Source organism: Carassius gibelio, chromosome B25, assembly GCF_023724105.1.
Source record: "Carassius gibelio isolate Cgi1373 ecotype wild population from Czech Republic chromosome B25, carGib1.2-hapl.c, whole genome shotgun sequence".
NCBI lineage: Eukaryota > Metazoa > Chordata > Actinopteri > Cypriniformes > Cyprinidae > Carassius > Carassius gibelio.
Window position 1 is genome coordinate 3,052,286 of NC_068420.1, and position 18,005 is coordinate 3,070,290.

The 18,005-nt window shown below is 38.8% G+C and overlaps 1 protein-coding gene across 1 annotated transcript in view; it reads left to right on the forward strand.

Moving 5' to 3' along the window:
• Window positions 1-18,005, forward strand: part of LOC128014025 (uncharacterized) — a 71,223-nt gene that overhangs the window by 23,643 nt on the left and 29,575 nt on the right. Inside the window, 2 exon segments of the mRNA XM_052597265.1 lie at window positions 2,312-2,874; window positions 2,877-3,786. Of these exon segments, the coding sequence (XP_052453225.1) occupies window positions 2,312-2,874; window positions 2,877-3,786 (1,473 nt within the window).

Consider the following 18,005-nt stretch of genomic DNA (forward strand, 5'->3'; position numbering starts at 1 on the left):
GTGTGAGCGAGGTGAAGACGCGCCTGAGGACAAAACACAGCACAACGGTAGGAAACTTCACTCCTCTCATTATTTCTCTTTTACTATAGCGATTTATTTTTAGATACGTGATCTAGGTTTTTCATAGAGTTGTAGAGTTATTAGAGAAATAGAGTTATTTTTTACATTCTTTGGTTGAAGTTTTCAGATCGGCACTTCGGAGCCTGTTCGCGACTCGGTTGATTCAGATCGGCACTTCGGCGCATGTTCGCGACTCGGTTGATTCAGATCGGCACTTCGGAGCCTGTTCGCGACTCGGTTGATTCAGATCGGCACTTCGGAGCCTGTTCGCGACTCGGTTGATTCAGATCGGCACTTCGGAGCCTGTTCGCGACTCGGTTGATTCAGATCGGCACTTCGGAGCCTGTTCGCGACTCGGTTGATTCAGATCGGCACTTTGGAGCATGTTTGAGATTTTTTTTTATTCAGATCTGGACATCGAAGCAGGAAGTGTTTGTCAAACAGTTAATTGGTGAAAATGAATATTTGGACTTGAGGCTTTTTTTTTAACCTATCGATTCAGCATGTAGCCTACATGGACCCACACACAAAGGTGGACACACTCTAGACTTAATCATCAGTAGGGCTCTAAACTTTTCATCCATTGTTATTAAGGACGTAGTGTCATGGATCGCAAGAGGCGAAGACTCAAGTGCAGGCAGATGGGAAGACTTTATTTATACGTCACCAAAATAAACAGAAACACAACTGAAACCAGAGGAGCGTTCAAAGTTACGAGACATAGACTGAAGTCAGATTCCCAGTGAAATGCTCTCAGACAGCAAATGCATTGAGTTTGCATCCTTCTTTTCTGAGAAGATCATCAATATCAGGAAGGCGATTAGCACATCCTCAAGTAATGCAGAGGTCAGACAGATTCAGCCACAATACCAAAAAGATACTACGTGTATTTTTTAAGCAATTGATAGCAACATTCTGGAAGACACAGTGCAGCACCTAAAATCATCAACCTGCTATCTTGACACACTTCCCACATCTTTTTTCAACAGTGTGCTTAACTGCTTAGAAGCAGATCTCTTAGAAGTGGTGAACACCTCACTTCTTTCTGGGACATTTCCAAACTCCTTAAAAACTGCAGTTGCAGATATGCTCACTGAATATAAACCTAACAGAGCACTCAGATCATTAGGATCGAGTCAGTTAGAAATACCAAGGGTTCACACAAAACAAGGGGAATCTGCTTTTAGTTTCTATGCCGCTCGCAGTTGGAATCATCTTCCAGAAGAGACCAATTCAATTCAATTCAATTCAAGTTTATTTGTATAGCGCTTTTTACAAAACAAATCGTTACAAAGCAACTTTACAGAAAATTATGTTTCTACAATATTTAGTAGTAGCTGGTAGTTTGTGCACATTTGACAGGATTTTAGAAAAAAAAAAATAATAATAATAATACAAGACGTAGTCAGCTAGACGATGAACTATCAATATTATTAATTAAGTTATTATATGATTCAGTCACACATTTAGCAATAATTGTTAGTTCTGTTTGTTGATTCAGGGTTAGCATCATCTGAGGTACTCTGAGGGTCAGCATCATCTCTTCTCAGGTGTTCTGGATCCAGACTGGAGCTTGTGTAAATCCTAGTTACCACGGGATGTGAATCCCGTGGCGAAACATAGAAACAAAATAGACACATCATTAGCATAGCTGCTGATCCAACAAAGTAAAATTAGTTTAACCCAAGCTAATGAATAAAAATGCACCTTTGATCAGATGCAACTACACTCACAAATAAAAGATACATTATTCGAATGCTTGGCGAAAGAGATGCGTTTTTAATCTAGATTTAAACAGAGAGAGTGTGTCTGAAACCCGAACATTATCAGGAAGGCTATTCCAGAGTTTGGGAGCCAAATGTGAGAAAGCTCTACCTCCTTTAGTGGACTTTGCTATCCTAGGAACTAACAAAAGTCCAGCGTTTTGTGACCTTAGGGTGCGTGATGGGTTGTAACGTGGTAGAAGGCTAGTTAGGTACTGTTATATACTGAGCTAGGGTTGATTGACCTTTAGGGGGCAATCTATTGCCGTTTTGACTTGGCTTAAATACACCAAAGAAGAAGATGTTAAATGAGATTAAATCCACATGTGATCCTCTGACATGTGTATTGTTTGCTCCTGGTTTCTTCTGAGTAAATTTCCTCATCTTGACCTGATCTGTGTCTCTCAAGTTATTACATTTTTGGCGATGAGGATGAAAGCAAGGAAAAAGGAAGTTTTGAAAAGGTGAAAAAGCTGGATCCCTACAAGTGGGAGCTTTCGAAAAGAAGATGGCCAACATGGTAGGAACAGTCACACCATTCCTCGATTAGATGATCTTTTTGCAACATTGTCAGGAGGGCAGAAGTTCACCAAATTGGATATGAGTCACGCTTACCATCAGATTGCATTAGATGCAGAGTCCAAGAAATATGTCACAGTGAATACCCATAAGGGGCTGTTTACTTACCGTGTGTTACCCTTTGGAGTTTCTTCTAGTCCTGCTATCTTCCAAAGGACCATTGAGGGAGTACTGCAAGGTCTTCCTTATGTGGCAGTTTTCCTGGATGACATCTTGGTGACCGGTAGCAATGATGGCGAGCATCTCCAAACGCTGCCTAGGGTATTGGAAAGGTTGCAGGAAGCAGGATTGCGTTTGAAACGGAGTAAATGTACTTTCATGGAAAAAGAGGTAATGTTCTTGGGTCATAAAGTTGATGAGACTGGCCTACACCCAGTACCCGAAAAAGTGACTGCTATTCAAAGTGCTCCCTCGCCAAATACTGTGACTGAGTTGAAGGCCTATTTGGGACTGTTAAACTACTATAACAAATTTTGCCCAACTTGTCTACTGTTTTAGCCCCAGTGCACAAGATGCTGCGAAAGGAGACAAAATGGCACTGGGGTGGGGAACAAGAAGCTGCCTTTGTTCAGTCTAAAAAAATGCTCCAATCAGTAAAAGTTCTGGTCCATTATGACCCCCAGAAGGATATGTTGTTATCATGTGATGCTTCTCCTTATGGCTTAGGTGCAGTTCTTTCTCATAAGATGCCAGATGGTAGTGAAAGACCCATTGGATTTATGTCACGGACATTGAAACAAGCTGAGCGGAATTATTCGCAGTTGGACAAGGAAGGATTGGCTGTAATGTTTGGCTTACAACGCTTCCATAAGTATTTGTATGGTCGGAAGTTTACCATCGTTACAGATCATAAACCCTTGTTGTCTTTGTTTAACGAGTTAAAATCTGTTCCCCAAATGTCATCTCCTAGGATCCAGCGATGGGCTGTAACATTAAGAGCATATGAATACAACATTATCTACAAACCTGGCAAAGATCATGCAAATGCAGATGCTCTAAGTCGGTTACCCTTGCCAACTGAATCGGTCCCGGAACAGGAGGAAAGAGTACTAATGCTGGAGAATGCAGACATAACCTTGATTACAGCAGAACAGGTGAGAAGTTGGACACAAAAAGATCCGGTATTATCCAGAGTGAGAGAAATGGTGCAACGAGGATTGCTGCAGGAAAAAATAGGAGCAGAGTTTGACCCATTCACATCAAGAAAAGATGAATTAAGTGTACAGGATGGTTGTGTGCTTTGGGGGGCTCGCGTAATCATTCCCAGTGTGGGTAGATCAGAAGTCCTGAACCAGCTGCATCAGTGTCATCCCGGAGTGTCTAGGATGAAAGCGTTAGCCCGAAGTTATGTGTGGTGGCCAAAGATGGACCAGGATGTGGAAAGGTTAGTTAAAACCTGTCGTATCTGTCAAGAACATAGAAACGTTCCTGCTGTAGCTCCACTTCATCCTTGGAATTGGCCAGAAAAACCATGGCAAAGACTGCATGTGGATTATGCAGGACCCTTCATGGGGAAAATGTTCTTGATCTTGATTGATGCACATTCAAAATGGATAGATGGGTATCCTGTGAACTCCGCTACATCTGCTGTAACCATTGAATGTTTGCGTACTAGCTTTAGTAACCATGGACTACCGGAACTAATTGTATCAGATAATGCTACTTGCTTTGTGAGTGCTGAATTCAAAGAGTTCCTGAAAAAAAATGGAGTACGACATGTTACTTCTGCACCCTATCATGCTTCCAGTAATGGGTTAGTAGAGCGGGCTGTACAAATTGTTAAAGGCATGTTAAAAAAATGTGTTGAAGGAACAATGGCAACTAAATTGGCTCGAGTGTTATTCAGTTACAGGATTACTCCTCAGACCACCACAGGACTTTCTCCAGCTGAACTGTTGCATGGACGGAAATTACGATGTTCTTTGGACTTTATACATCCCGATTTAACTGTGAAGATTCAGGAACAACAACAAAAGCAAAAAGTCCATCATGACAAAAAGGCCCATGAACGTAGCTTGGGTGTTGGAGATCCAGTACTTGTTCGGAATTTTACTTACGGACCGAAATGGATTCCGGGACATATTGAGACGGTGACTGGACCACTTTCTTATAAAGTGATGCTGGGTGATGGGAGAGTGGTCCGAAGACATGTGGATCAAATTCATGCCGGACAGAAATTGCTTGTGAACCTTTCAGAGGAGGCTTTGGACCATAAATCTCCTGATTTGGATTTTTCTGATAACTCAGCTGCTGTAGTGGCTAAAGAGACTGATGAAAAAGAAACTGAGGACATTTCCAGGGGGACTAATCCCCTTGAAGTAAGTGGGGAGTCTGCTCAACCTGGTGAGATAACCACTGAATCACTGACACAATCCTTCAGCCCTGTTGTGAGATGGTCACAAAGAACCAGGAAAGTGCCTGGTCATTTAAAAGATTAAGAACTGAATTGAAGAAAAAAAAAAAAGAAAAGTTAAAAAAAAGTTATATTTTTTGAATTATATTGTAACATGATTGTAGTATTGTGATTTATGGAGAAATATTGTACACTTGGGGGGAAGATGTTATATACTGAGCTAGGGTTGATTGACCTTTAGGGGGCAATCTATTGCCGTTTTGACTTGGCTTAAATACACCAAAGAATAAAAATAATCCACCTGTGATCCTCTGACATGTGTATTGTTTGCTGCTGGTTCCTTCTGAGTAAATTTCCCCATCTTGACCTGATCTGTGTCTCTCAAGTTATTACAGGTACGCAGGAGCTAAACCATTTAGGTAAGTAATAATAATTTGTAACTGATACAGAACTTAATAGGTAGCCAGTGCAGAGACTGTACAATTGGGGTAATATGATCATATTTTCTTGACCTCGTAAGGACTCTAGCTGCTGCATTTTGGACTACCTGTAGCTTGTTTATTGACGAAGCAGGACAACCACCTAGAAGTGCATTACAATAGTCCAGTCTAGAGGTCATGAATGCATGAACTAGCTTTTCTGCATCAGAAACAGATAACATGTTTCGTAGCTTGGCAATGTTTCTAAGATGGAAGAATGCAGTTTTTGTAACATTGGAAATATGATTTTCAAAAGACAAATTGCTGTCTAATATAACACCCAGATTTCTGACTGTAGAGGAAGTAACAGTACATCCGTCTAGTTGCAGATTGTAATCTACAAGATTCTGTGTAGTATTTTTTAGTACAATAATTAGTATCTCTGTCTTTTCCGAATTTAATTGGAGAAAATTATTTGTCATCCAATCTTTTACATTTTTAACACACTCTGTTAGCTTAGATAATTGGGAAGTTTCATCTGGTCTCATTGAGATATATAGCGGAGTATCATCAGCATAACAGTGGAAGCTAATTCCGTATTTTCTAATAATATTACCAAGGGGCAACATGTATATTGAAAATAGAAGGGGACCTAGGACGGATCCTTGTGGGACTCCATATTTTACTGATGATAAATGAGATGACTCCCCATTTAAGTAAACAAAATGGTAGCGATCGGACAGGTAGGATCTAAACCATCTTAGAGCCTGCCCTTCAATACCTGCATAGTTTTGTAATCGATCTATGAGTATGTCATGATCTATGGTGTCAAACGCAGCACTAAGATCAAGTAAGACTAGAAATGAGATGCAGCCTTGATCTGACGCAAGGAGCAGGTTATTTGTAATTTTAACAAGTGCAGTTTCTGTGCTATGGTGGGGCCTAAAACCTGACTGAAATTCTTCATACAGATCATTTTTATGCAAGAAGGTGCTCAATTGAGCAGACACAACTTTTTCTAACATTTTAGACATAAATGGAAGATTTGAAATAGGCCTATAATTTGCCAGTACACTAGGATCTAGTTTTGTTTTCTTAATAAGAGGCTTAATAACCGCCAGCTTGAATGGTTTTGGGACGTGTCCTAAAGATAACGACGAGTTAATGATATTGAGAAGCGGTTCTTCGGCTACAGGTAACAGCTCTTTCAGTAATTTAGTGGGTACAGGATCTAATAAACATGTTGTTGGTTTAGATACAGTGATAAGTTTATTTAGCTCTTCCTGTCCTATGGTTGTAAAGCACTGCAGTTTATCTTTGGGTGCGATGGATGAAACTGAAGTGTTAGATGCTGTAAAATCTACATTCGCTATTGTATTTCTAATGTTATCTATTTTATCAGTGAAGAAATCAAAATTAAAAAAAATTAAATAGTAATGAAGAAAGTCATTACTATTTAACGTTGGTGGAATATTTGAATCAGGTGGCGTCTGGTAATTTGTTAATTTAGCCACTGTGCTAAATAAAAACCTTGGATTGTTTTGGTTATTTTCAATGAGTTTGTGGATATGCTCTGCCCTAGCAGTTTTTAGAGCCTGTCTATAGCTGGACATACTGTTTTTCCAAGCAATTCTTAAAAACTTCCCAGTTAGTTTTTCTCCATTTGCGTTCAAGACTACGAGTTTCTTTCTTGAGAGAGTGAGTATTACTGTTATACCATGGCACAGTACGTTTTTCTCTAACCTTTTTCAATTTGATGGGGGCAACAGTTTCTAATGTATTAGAAAAAAATAGTGCCCATGTTGCCAGTCATTTCGTCTAATTCATGTGTATTTTGGGTACAGATAGCAGTTGATCTAGATCACGCAGGTTATTTGCGAATCTTTCTTTGGTGGCTGGAACAATAGTTCTGCCCAGACGGTAACGCTGAGACATATAGTTTATCTCAGTTATACGCAGCATGCACGATACAAAGAAATGGTCTGTAATATCATCAATTTGAGATACAATATCTATAGCAGTAAGATCGATTCCATGCGATATAATTAAATCTAGTGTATGATTAAAACGATGAGTGGGCCCGGTGACATTTTGCTTGACTCCAAAAGAGTTTATTAGGTCAGTGAACGCAAGTCCTAATGTATCATTTGTATTATCAACGTGGATATTAAAATCTCCCATGATTAGCGCCTTATCAACTGTAACTAGAAGGTCTGAGAGGAAATCTGCAAATTCTTTTAGGAATTCTGTATATGGCCCTGGTGGTCTACACACAGTAGCCAGAGCAAGAGATACATTAGATTTCTTTTGCATGTCTGACAGTGTAACATTTAGCAGAAGTATTTCAAAAGAGTTAAACCTATATCCTGTTTTCTGGGTAACATTGAGAATATCACTATATATTGTTGCAACACCTCCGCCACGACCAGTCTGACGGGGCTCATGCTTATAACAGTAGTTTGGTGGAGTAGACTCATTTAGACTAAAATAATCATTTGGTTTTAGCCAGGTTTCAGTCAAGCAGAGTACATCAAAACTATTATCTTTGATCATTTCATTTACAATAACTGCTTTGGGTTTGAGTGATCTAATATTTATGAGCCCAAACTTTAAAAATTGTTTTTGTTCATTTACTTTACATTTTTCTGGTTTAATTGCGATAAGATTTTTTCTAGATCCTACATTGTATTTATATTTTGACCTCACTATTCGGGGAACAGACACAGTCTTAATAGTTTTTACAGCGCAAGTACTTTTAGCATTTAAGCGGGTGGAACAAAACTCATCATAATGGTTATTTGAGAATTGTCTTACTAGTCACATGGAGCGAAGTGTCCTGGAGATGTTGTCAGAGAGAAGCTCCGCTCCGATTTTGCTGGGGTGTAATCCATCAGCGCGAAACAGCCTAGGACGCTCCCAGAAAAGATTCCAGTTATTAACAAATAGCAGTTTCTGTTCTTTACACCATGACAACAACCATTCATTTAAAGCAAAAAGTCTACTGAACCTTTCGTGTCCTCATCGATACGTGGGCAGTGGTCCTGACACGACGATCGTCGCCGCGGGCGTCGTGCTTCGAACCGTCTCGATCAGGCTGCTGAAGTCCCTCTTCAGTGTCTCCGTCTGCCGCAGCGTGGTGTCGTTAACCCCGGCGTGAAGCACGACCGCTCTGGGGCTCTCGTCGGCCTTCAGGATCGCGGGTATCTGCGCAGAAACATCGAGAACACGAGCACCAGGCAAACAATGAGCATGCACTTTACCTTCGGCTAACGTAGCACGGACGTGTCGGACGATGGAGTCTCCGATGATCACAGCGTCGCGTCCTGTCTTGCGGAGGGGAGCGCAGCGGTTCCGGGTGGAGATCTCGAAGGCAGGAGGGGGAGAAGTCGTCGCCCAGGGCCTGGCTCGTGTCCTCCGCTGTGGATTCACCCAGGGTCCATGGTGTTCCGGCGTCGCAGTGAAGGACATCTGGGAAGATCGCGTCCTGGGTGCACCGGGCCTGTGCAGAGAAACACACGGAGTAGACGTGGTTGGACTGTTAACAGCACGCTGTATACTTACCACGGACTTGTGAGCGTCAGCCCGGGATGATTCCAGCACGGCTCTCCGCTCTCTCAGCTGGGCCTGCCAATCCTCCAGGTCGGGAATCTGCTTCCCCATGGCCTCGAGCTTGAGCTGCACAGAGTGGAGACATTCATCCGCCATTAAAGCAAGTAACAGTGAGTACAGCAGTGGTAATGTGAGTGAATAGAGTATTAGCAATATAAGCGCAGTTAGCAGCAACCACGCTTGCTGATGCTAACGGGCTATAAGCTAATAAAACTAGTGATAGCGATGCGCTCTGATTGTTTTTGTTGTAGAATACAATAGAGGATATATTCACACGTTATATAAACGGAAACGATGGTGTATAAAATAGATTTTTAAGTTAAAAATAATCGATGAAAAGAATATAGTGACGGAGCTCAAAAACAGTACAGACGCCAACAACAAACAGGAAGTGACGTCAGGAAGTGCAGCCTTTTTTAAATCTCAGTTATTGTGCGCTCTTGAAGAGAGTTTCATTGTTTTGACTATAGTAACTAGGGCTGGGATGATATGCTAATCTGCCAATTCAATACTATCCCGATACTTGTGTGCTGATTCAATATATATTTATAATTATATATATATAATTGAGTATTGTGATTATAGTTATATAACTATTGCAATTTGTGACTTATCCAAATTGTCTAAGGAGGTCTGTGAACGACTGAAGAAGACAGCAGTGAGGGAAGGAAGTAATCACCAGAATGTAAGTTCTTTGAGAATGTGTGCATTGTTTATTACAAGTTGAGTTTTCATTTAAATGTAGCAATGTACACAGTGAGTCAAAAGTTTTAAATATATTTTAAAAGTATAGTTTATTTCTATAATGCACAGCTATATTTTCAGCATTAATCACTCCAGTCTTCAGTGTCACATGATGTTCAGAAATCATTCTAAATTATGATTTACTGCTCAATAAATTTTTCTGATTATTACTAGCGTTGAAATTGAATTAAAATTGAATACCAGTGGTAGAGAAGACTTTTGTAATTTCACAAAAGATAACTTTTTTTTTCAATGTTTTGAACTTTGTTTTTATAAAATAATCATGAAGAAAAAAAGTGACTCTCCAGAAATGCTAAGTTTTCTTCCCCATCATTTCTAATATGGGGTGCGTTTCCCTAAAACCAACTGTGGTCACAAGTTCCTTCGTTACCAATAGAGTTCAGTGGAACTAATGACCGTAGTAAGCTAACTGCAGATGTGATTCACATCATTCATGTACGTCATGAGCAGATGTACTCTTTGATCATAGCGGAAATAATGTGATTAGGTGCATGTAAATGCACTGATTGATGATAATCAGCAATGTTTATGAAAAAGCAGCAAATCAGTATATGAAAAGGATCATGTGACACTGAAGATTGGAGTAAAGTTACTGAAAAATTCAGCTTTGCCTCATAATTATTTCAATAAATACGTTTTAAAGTATATTTGAAAAAGAGTATGAAAACTGTTATTTCTTTCTTTTTTTTCATTTTTTTTTTTTTTTATATTGCTCAAGTTAATTTAGCCTTGGTGAGCAAAAGAGACTTCTCTTGAAAACCATAAAGAAAAGATTCCAGATTTTTGACTGGTTGTGAAAATACATAAGCAACATTAACAAGATGATCCTCCCTTTCAGCTCAGAGAAGGATGTTGACAGTGCAGGCCCAGGATGAAGAAGAGGAGGAAGAACACATTTAACAATTTTCTCATAAACTTTCCATGTGTTATAATAAAAACAATGAACATGACTACAGTAATATGCTAAATGTTATTAAAAGATTCTAGTTTGCAAGAAGTCTGAGTGTCTGACTCTACACTAGAGGAACTCTTTTCTGAAGAAGATCAGGTGCTGAGAAGGAGCATTGTTCTACAGCAAAACACTGCATCAAGCCTCCTGTCCTTCCCTCAGAAGAGCCTGTCTTCTGCTGCTGGGGTAAGAAACACACTCTTCCTCTTCTCTATCAGCTGTCCTGCACCTAACTCTGCCTCCTCAGCACTGTCTGAAAGAGTCATCTCCACAGTCAGTAATCAGAGATCACAGATTCTTCTGAAAAAGTCAATACGCTCATTTTCTTTAAAACTGTTTTTTCGGGTGGGACAAATAATACAGGAGAGATGCTAGAAATCTCTATATTGTTCATTTTTCATAGCTTTATGAATGTTTTTTTTTTCAATCAATCAATCACCTTTATTTATATAGTGCTTTAAACAAAATACATTGTGCCAAAGCACTGAACAACATTCATTTGGAAAACAGTGTCTCAATAATGCAAAGTGATAGTTAAAGGCAGTTCATCATTGAATTCAGTTATGTCATCTCTGTTCAGTTGAAATAGTGTCTGTTTTAATTTGCAATCAAGTCAATGATATCGCTGTAGATGAAGTGACCCCAACTAAGCAAGCCAGAGGCGACAGCGGCAAGGAACCGAAACTCCATCGGTGACAGAATGGAGAAAAAAACCTTGGGAGAAACCAGGCTCAGTTGGGGGGCCAGTTCTCCTCTGACCAGACGAAACCAGTAGTTCAATTCCAGGCTGCAGCAAAGTCAGATTGTGCAGAAGAATCATCTGTTTCCTGTGGTCTTGTCCTGGTGGTCCTCTGAGACAAGGTCTTTACAGGGGATCTGTATCTGGGGCTCTAGTTGTCCTGGTCTCCGCTGTCTTTCAGGGCAGTAGAGGTCCTTTCTAGGTGCTGATCCACCATCTGGTCTGGATACGTACTGGATCCGGGTGACTGCAGTGACCCTCTGATCTGGACACAGACTGGATCTGGTGGCCACGGTGACCTCGGAACAAGAGAGAAACAGACAAATATTAGCGTAGATGCCATTCTTCTAATGATGTAGAAAGTACGGTGTTATGTGAAGTGTTCCGGTTCCAGTTTACCTAATTAATGCAGCCTAAAAATCCTTTAAAGGATTTGGATATTAAAAGCATATTAGTATGTTATGTGTATGCCAGGTTAAAGAGATGGGTCTTTAATCTAGATTTAAACTGCAAGAGTGTGTCTGCCTCCCGAACAATGTTAGGTAGGTTATTCCAGAGTTTAGGCGCCAAATAGGAAAAGGATCTGCCGCCCGCAGTTGATTTTGATATTCTAGGTATTATCAAATTGCCTGAGTTTTGAGAACGTAGCGGACGTAGAGGAGTATAATGTAAAAGGAGCTCATTCAAATACTGAGGTGCTAAATCATTCAGGGCTTTATAAGTAATAAGCAATATTTTAAAATCTATACGATGTTTGATAGGGAGCCAGTGCAGTGTGGACAGGACCGGGCTAATATGGTCATACTTCCTGGTTCTAGTAAGAACTCTTGCTGCTGCATTTTGGACTAGCTGTAGTTTGTTTACGAAGCGTGCAGAACAGCCACCCAATAAAGCATTACAATAATCTAACCTTGAAGTCATAAATGCATGGATTAACATTTCTGCATTTGACATTGAGAGCATAGGCCGTAATTTAGATATATTTTTGAGATGGAAAAATGCAGTTTTACAAATGCTAGAAACGTGGCTTTCTAAGGAAAGATTGCGATCAAGTAGCACACCTAGGTTCCTAACTGATGACGAAGAATTGACAGAGCAACCATCAAGTCTTAGACAGTGTTCTAGGTTATTACAAGTAGAGTTTTTAGGCCCTATGATTAACACCTCTGTTTTTTCTGAATTTAGCAGTAAGAAATTACTCGTCATCCAATTTTTTATATCGACTATGCATTCCATTAGTTTTTCAAATTGGTGTGTTTCACCGGGCTGCGAGGAAATATAGAGCTGCGTATCATCAGCATAACAGTGAAAGCTAACACCATGTTTCCTGATGATATCTCCCAAGGGTAACATATAAAGCGTGAAGAGTAGCGGCCCTTGAACTGAGCCTTGAGGTACTCCATACTGCACTTGTGATCGATATGATACATCTTCATTCACTGCTACGAACTGATGGCGGTCATATAAGTACGATTTAAACCATGCTAATGCACTTCCACTGATGCCAACAAAGTGTTCAAGTCTATGCAAAAGAATGTTGTGGTCAATTGTGTCAAACAATTGTCAGCACACAATTAGTGTACTGATAATTTTTCTGAGAAGCTCAAGAATTACGGTTCTTTGGTAATTGCTATATTGTTTAGGTTTATCCTCTGATAGTGAGCACAGAGCCCTGATCATGACATGCAAGAAAAAAAAAGGAAGTCATGTCTATGATTTACTAATTCGTTCCCTTGATGTACTAAAACGTGCACGATTACTTTTACATTTCATTGATGTGCTAAATCGTATGCACAATTTACTAATTCGTTCTCTTGAGGTATAAATATTGTACATGATTTAGCAAATCGAGGGAATGAAATAGAAAATAGTGCGCATGAATTAGCTAATTTTTTTTCCTGCATGCCATGTAATGAAAGCACATCACCACCATTCATTTATACCAGGAGCCTCATATACGGCGCTCAAGAAACAGTTTTACTTTGTGCAGTATCTCTGTGCAGTATCTGCTGAATTGTTTCATATCTATTTATCATGTATTTTTTGTTGCACCAAATTATTGAGAGTTGTATCAATTAGTGTACTGATAATTATATATATTTTTCACTAATACGTCATTAACTAATCCCCATCCTTAATAAGACAAACATTATATGTTGTTTATATTGTGTAATCTATGAATTTATGTGTTTAGTTTTCTGTGCTCATGACAATGTTTTGGCTTAATATTTGTAGAAAGTAGTGCTGAATAAATGTTGATTTGTGAATGAATGCAGTGTGTTTTGTCTATTTTATATTAGAATGTAATGTTTTTGTATTTGCTTGCATTATATATAATTAATGTATTTACAATGAATCCCCTATAATTAGATTACAATTAGATTTCATAAGGTTTATTTTTTACACTAGAGATGGATTGAGTTTATTAGTTCTTTATGTATTTCAAGGTAATGGTGAGGTGAAAATATGTTGTTGCTACCAATATTATCCGGTAAGGTCACGTCCTCATAACGTGCCAGTTTGTTTGTTAGGACTTCCTATTCAAGTTCCACGTTTGTGGGAATCACAAAGTTACGTCGCTGGAACGTTATTTGGGACATCGCTGCAACGAATATGGTCTGGTCCAGTTACGTCGTCACGAGCTGGGCGGCACTTCGGAGCCTGATCGCGACCCTGTTGATTCAGATCGGCACTTCGGAGCCTGTTCGCGACTCTGTTGAGTCAGATCGGCACTTCGGAGCCTGTTCGCGACTCGGTTGATTCAGATCGGCACTTCGGCGCATTTTCGCGACTCGGTTGATTCAGATCGGCACTTCGGCGCATTTTCGCGACTCGGTTGATTCAGATCGACACTTCGGCGCATGTTCGCGACTCGGTTGATTCAGATCGGCGCTTCGGAGCATGTTCGCGACTCAGTTGATTCAGATCGGCACTTCGGCACATGTTCGCGACTCGGTTGATTCAGATCGACACTTCGGCGCATGTTCGCGACTCGGTTGATTCAGACCGGCACTTCGGAGCATTTTCGCGACTCGGTTGATTCAGATCGGCACCTAGGAGCATGTTTGAGATTTTTTTTTTAAATTCAGATCAGGACATCAAAGCAGGAAGTGTTTGTCAAACAGTTAATTGGTGATAAATGAATATTTGGACTTGAGGCTTTTTTTTTTTACCTGTCGATTCAGCATGGACATGGACCCACACACAAAGGTGGACACTATGGACTGAGTTTTGGTTCTTTATTACATGCGAGAAAATAAAAGATCTGAGAGAGAAAAAAAAGTTTGAGAGAAAAAGTTATCACACTGATAGCAAAAAAACATTTCATGAGAGAAAAAAGAATATTTGAGAGAAAAAGTTTTCATGCCAATAGCAAAAAATAATAATATTTGAGACTTAAAGTTTTGAGAGAAAGTATTTTCTCATAGAACATAAAAAAATATACATTTTAATTTTTTTTAATTATTTCTGAGAAAAAAAAATCTCTCTCAAAATACTTTGAAAAAAAAAAAACTCTCAAATATATTTTTTTTGCTATCAGTGTGAAAATATTTTCTCTAAAAAAAAAGTGTTTCTCTCCAAACGCTTTTCTTTGCTCTTGATGCAATTTCTTGCTCTCGTGTCAGGATTTTGCTTTCACTGTGAGAATTGTGTCATGGGCGGGGCCACGTTCCTATTGGCCAGTCGGGTGAGCATCGTCTTGTCTTGGGAGTCGAACTAAATCATTACACCATTGTTCGGTTCACCTGCATAGATGCCGCCTCTGCCTTATGGCTAGTTAAGTTGAGCACGGACACACCAATGTTTGGGTAAGATGATGACACACAGCTGGCTGAGCAAGTTCAGTATCACTGAAGATTAAACATTAAAAAATAGCACTCATATTCATGAATGAATGTGTATTATATTATTTGCTTGCTAATCGCTAGTAAAGCTAACCAGCCATCATGCTAGGTAAACTTGCAAACTCACCTGGTTTATACTATGTTTAAATCAAATGCCAAATTAATGTTTTGATTTAGATAGTTTCACGCCTTATTTAGTGAGTAGTGAGCTAGTTTCTACCTTTGCACTTGCTGGCCTCAAAGCACCTGAAGAGTAACTGCTTGTTCATACAACCTCCCGTACAACTTTCAACTAACGTTAGTATGCATGGAAGGTGGCAACCCTACAACTAGCTAACGTTAGACAGTGATTGACATACCGTTTGAAAGATTTAAAAGAAAAAATAATTACCATGACAGTACAGGCACAAACATATTTGTGGGTTGCTAATGTAAGAGTTAGTCCTAGACCTGCAATTTACCTTGTCAGCTCTAGACCTCGACTAGATGGTAAAAAATATTTAGAATAAGCCCCGTGTAGCTGAGTTTGTGAGCTATACATGCAGTGTAGCTAAACATGTAGTGCAACAACCATACAAAGACTATTTTAAACAAAACTAGGTGGGACACTTTCAAACGGTATATCAATCACTGCTCACTACTCACTAAATAAGGCGTGAAACTATCTAAATCAAAACATTAATTTGGCCTTCTTTTCTGAGAAGATCATCAATATCAGGAAGGCGATTAGCACATCCTCAAGTAATGCAGAGGTCAGACAGATTCAGCCACAATATCAAAAAGATACTGTCTGTTTTTGAAGCAATTGATAGCAACATTCTGGAAGACACAGTGCAGCACCTAAAATCATCAACCTGCTATCTTGACACACTTCTCACATCTTTTTTCAACAGTGTGCTTAACTGCTCAGAAGCAGATCTCTTAGAAGTGGTGAACACTTCACTTCTTTCTGGGACATTTCCAAACTCCTTATAAACTGCATTTGCAGATATGCTCACAAAAATACTGGAAAACATGTAATATTGTAAGATAGTATTAACATTTTTCTATTTTAATATACATGAAAGTGTAATTTATTCATGTGATGTGCAGCTGTATTTTCAGCATCATTCCTCTAGTCTTCAGTGTCACATGATCTTCAGAAATCAGAATAATATGATGATTTATTATTAGAATTATCAACAGTTTTGCTGATAAATATTATTTTGTAATCTGTGATACTTTTTTCAGGATTCTTTGATGAATAAAAAGTTAAAAAGAAGAGCTTTTATTTAAAATATAAATATTTTCTAACAATATTCGCTACAGTTCAATAGATTGGGCTCAGTAAATTTTTATCCTTTTTTAATAATAAATTGTATTCTTTATTAGATCTTAGAATCTTTTATTCAGGATGTGTTACGTTGATAAGAAGTGATATCAAAGATTAATATTGTTAGAAGAGATTTATATTTTGAATAAACACTGTTCTTTAAAAAAAATTATACATCGAAGAATCCTGAAAACCTTATCGCAGATTCCAAAATAATATTTGGTAGCACAACTATTAATAATTGTATTAATAAATAATCATAATTTCATGATTTCTAAAGATCATTTAATACTGAAGACTGGAGGAATGATGCTGAAAATACAGCTGCACATCACAGAAATGAATTATATTTTAAAGGATATTAAAAAGGAAAACATTATTTTATTTTATTTTGATAATTTTGAATTATTAGTAAAATACAACCTTTTTTGTTTCAAACAGTTCATTGAACAATAATAAATGAAGTACCTGAAGCTGACAATGAAGTAAATGTATAATAATTAGCAAAGATGATTAATTTAGCGTTGTAAACGCGCGTGTGAGCGAGGTGAAGACGCGCCTGAGGACCAAACACAGCACAACGGTAGGAAACTTCACTCCTCTCATTATTTCTCTTTTACTATAGCGATTTATTTTTAGATACGTGATCTAGGTATTTCATAGAGTTGTAGAGTTATTAGAGAAATAGAGTTATTTTTTACATTTTTTGGTTGAAGTTTTCAGATCGGCACTTCGGAGCATGTTTGAGATTTTTTTTTAATTCAGATCAGGACATCGAAGCAGGAAGTGTTTCTCAAACAGTTAATTGGTGATAAATGAATATTTGGACTTGAGGCTTTTTTTTTACCTGTCGATTCAGCATGGACATGGACCCACACACAAAGGTGGACACACTCTAGACTTAATCATCAGTAGGGCTCTAAACTTTTCATCCATTGTTATTAAGGACGTAGTGTCACGGATCGCAAGAGGCGAAGACTCAAGTGCAGGCAGATGGGAAGATTTTATTTATACGTCACCAAAATAAACAGAAACACAACTGAAACCAGAGGAGCGTTCAAAGTTAAGAGACATAGACTGAAGTCAGATTCCAAGTGAAATGCTCTCAGACAGCAAATGCAATGAGTTTGCATCCTTCTTTTCTGAGAAGATCATCAATATCAGGAAGGCGATTAGCACATCCTCAAGTAATGCAGAGGTCAGACAGATTCAGCCACAATATCAAAAAGATACTGTCTATTTTTGAAGCAATTGATAGCAACATTCTGGAAGACAAAGTGCAGCACCTTAAATCATCAACCTGCTATCTTGACACACTTCCCACATCTTTTTTCAACAGTGTGCTTAACTGCTTAGAAGCAGATCTCTTAGAAGTGGTGAACACTTCACTTCTTTCTGGGACATTTCCAAACTCCTTAAAAACTGCAGTTGCAGATATGCTCACTGAATATAAACCTAACAGAGCACTCAGATCATTAGGATCGAGTCAGTCAGAAATACCAAGGGTTCACACAAAACAAGGGGAATCTGCTTTTAGTTTCTATGCCGCTCGCAGTTGGAATCATCTTCCAGAAGAGACCAGATGTGCTAAAACACTAGTCACATTTAAATC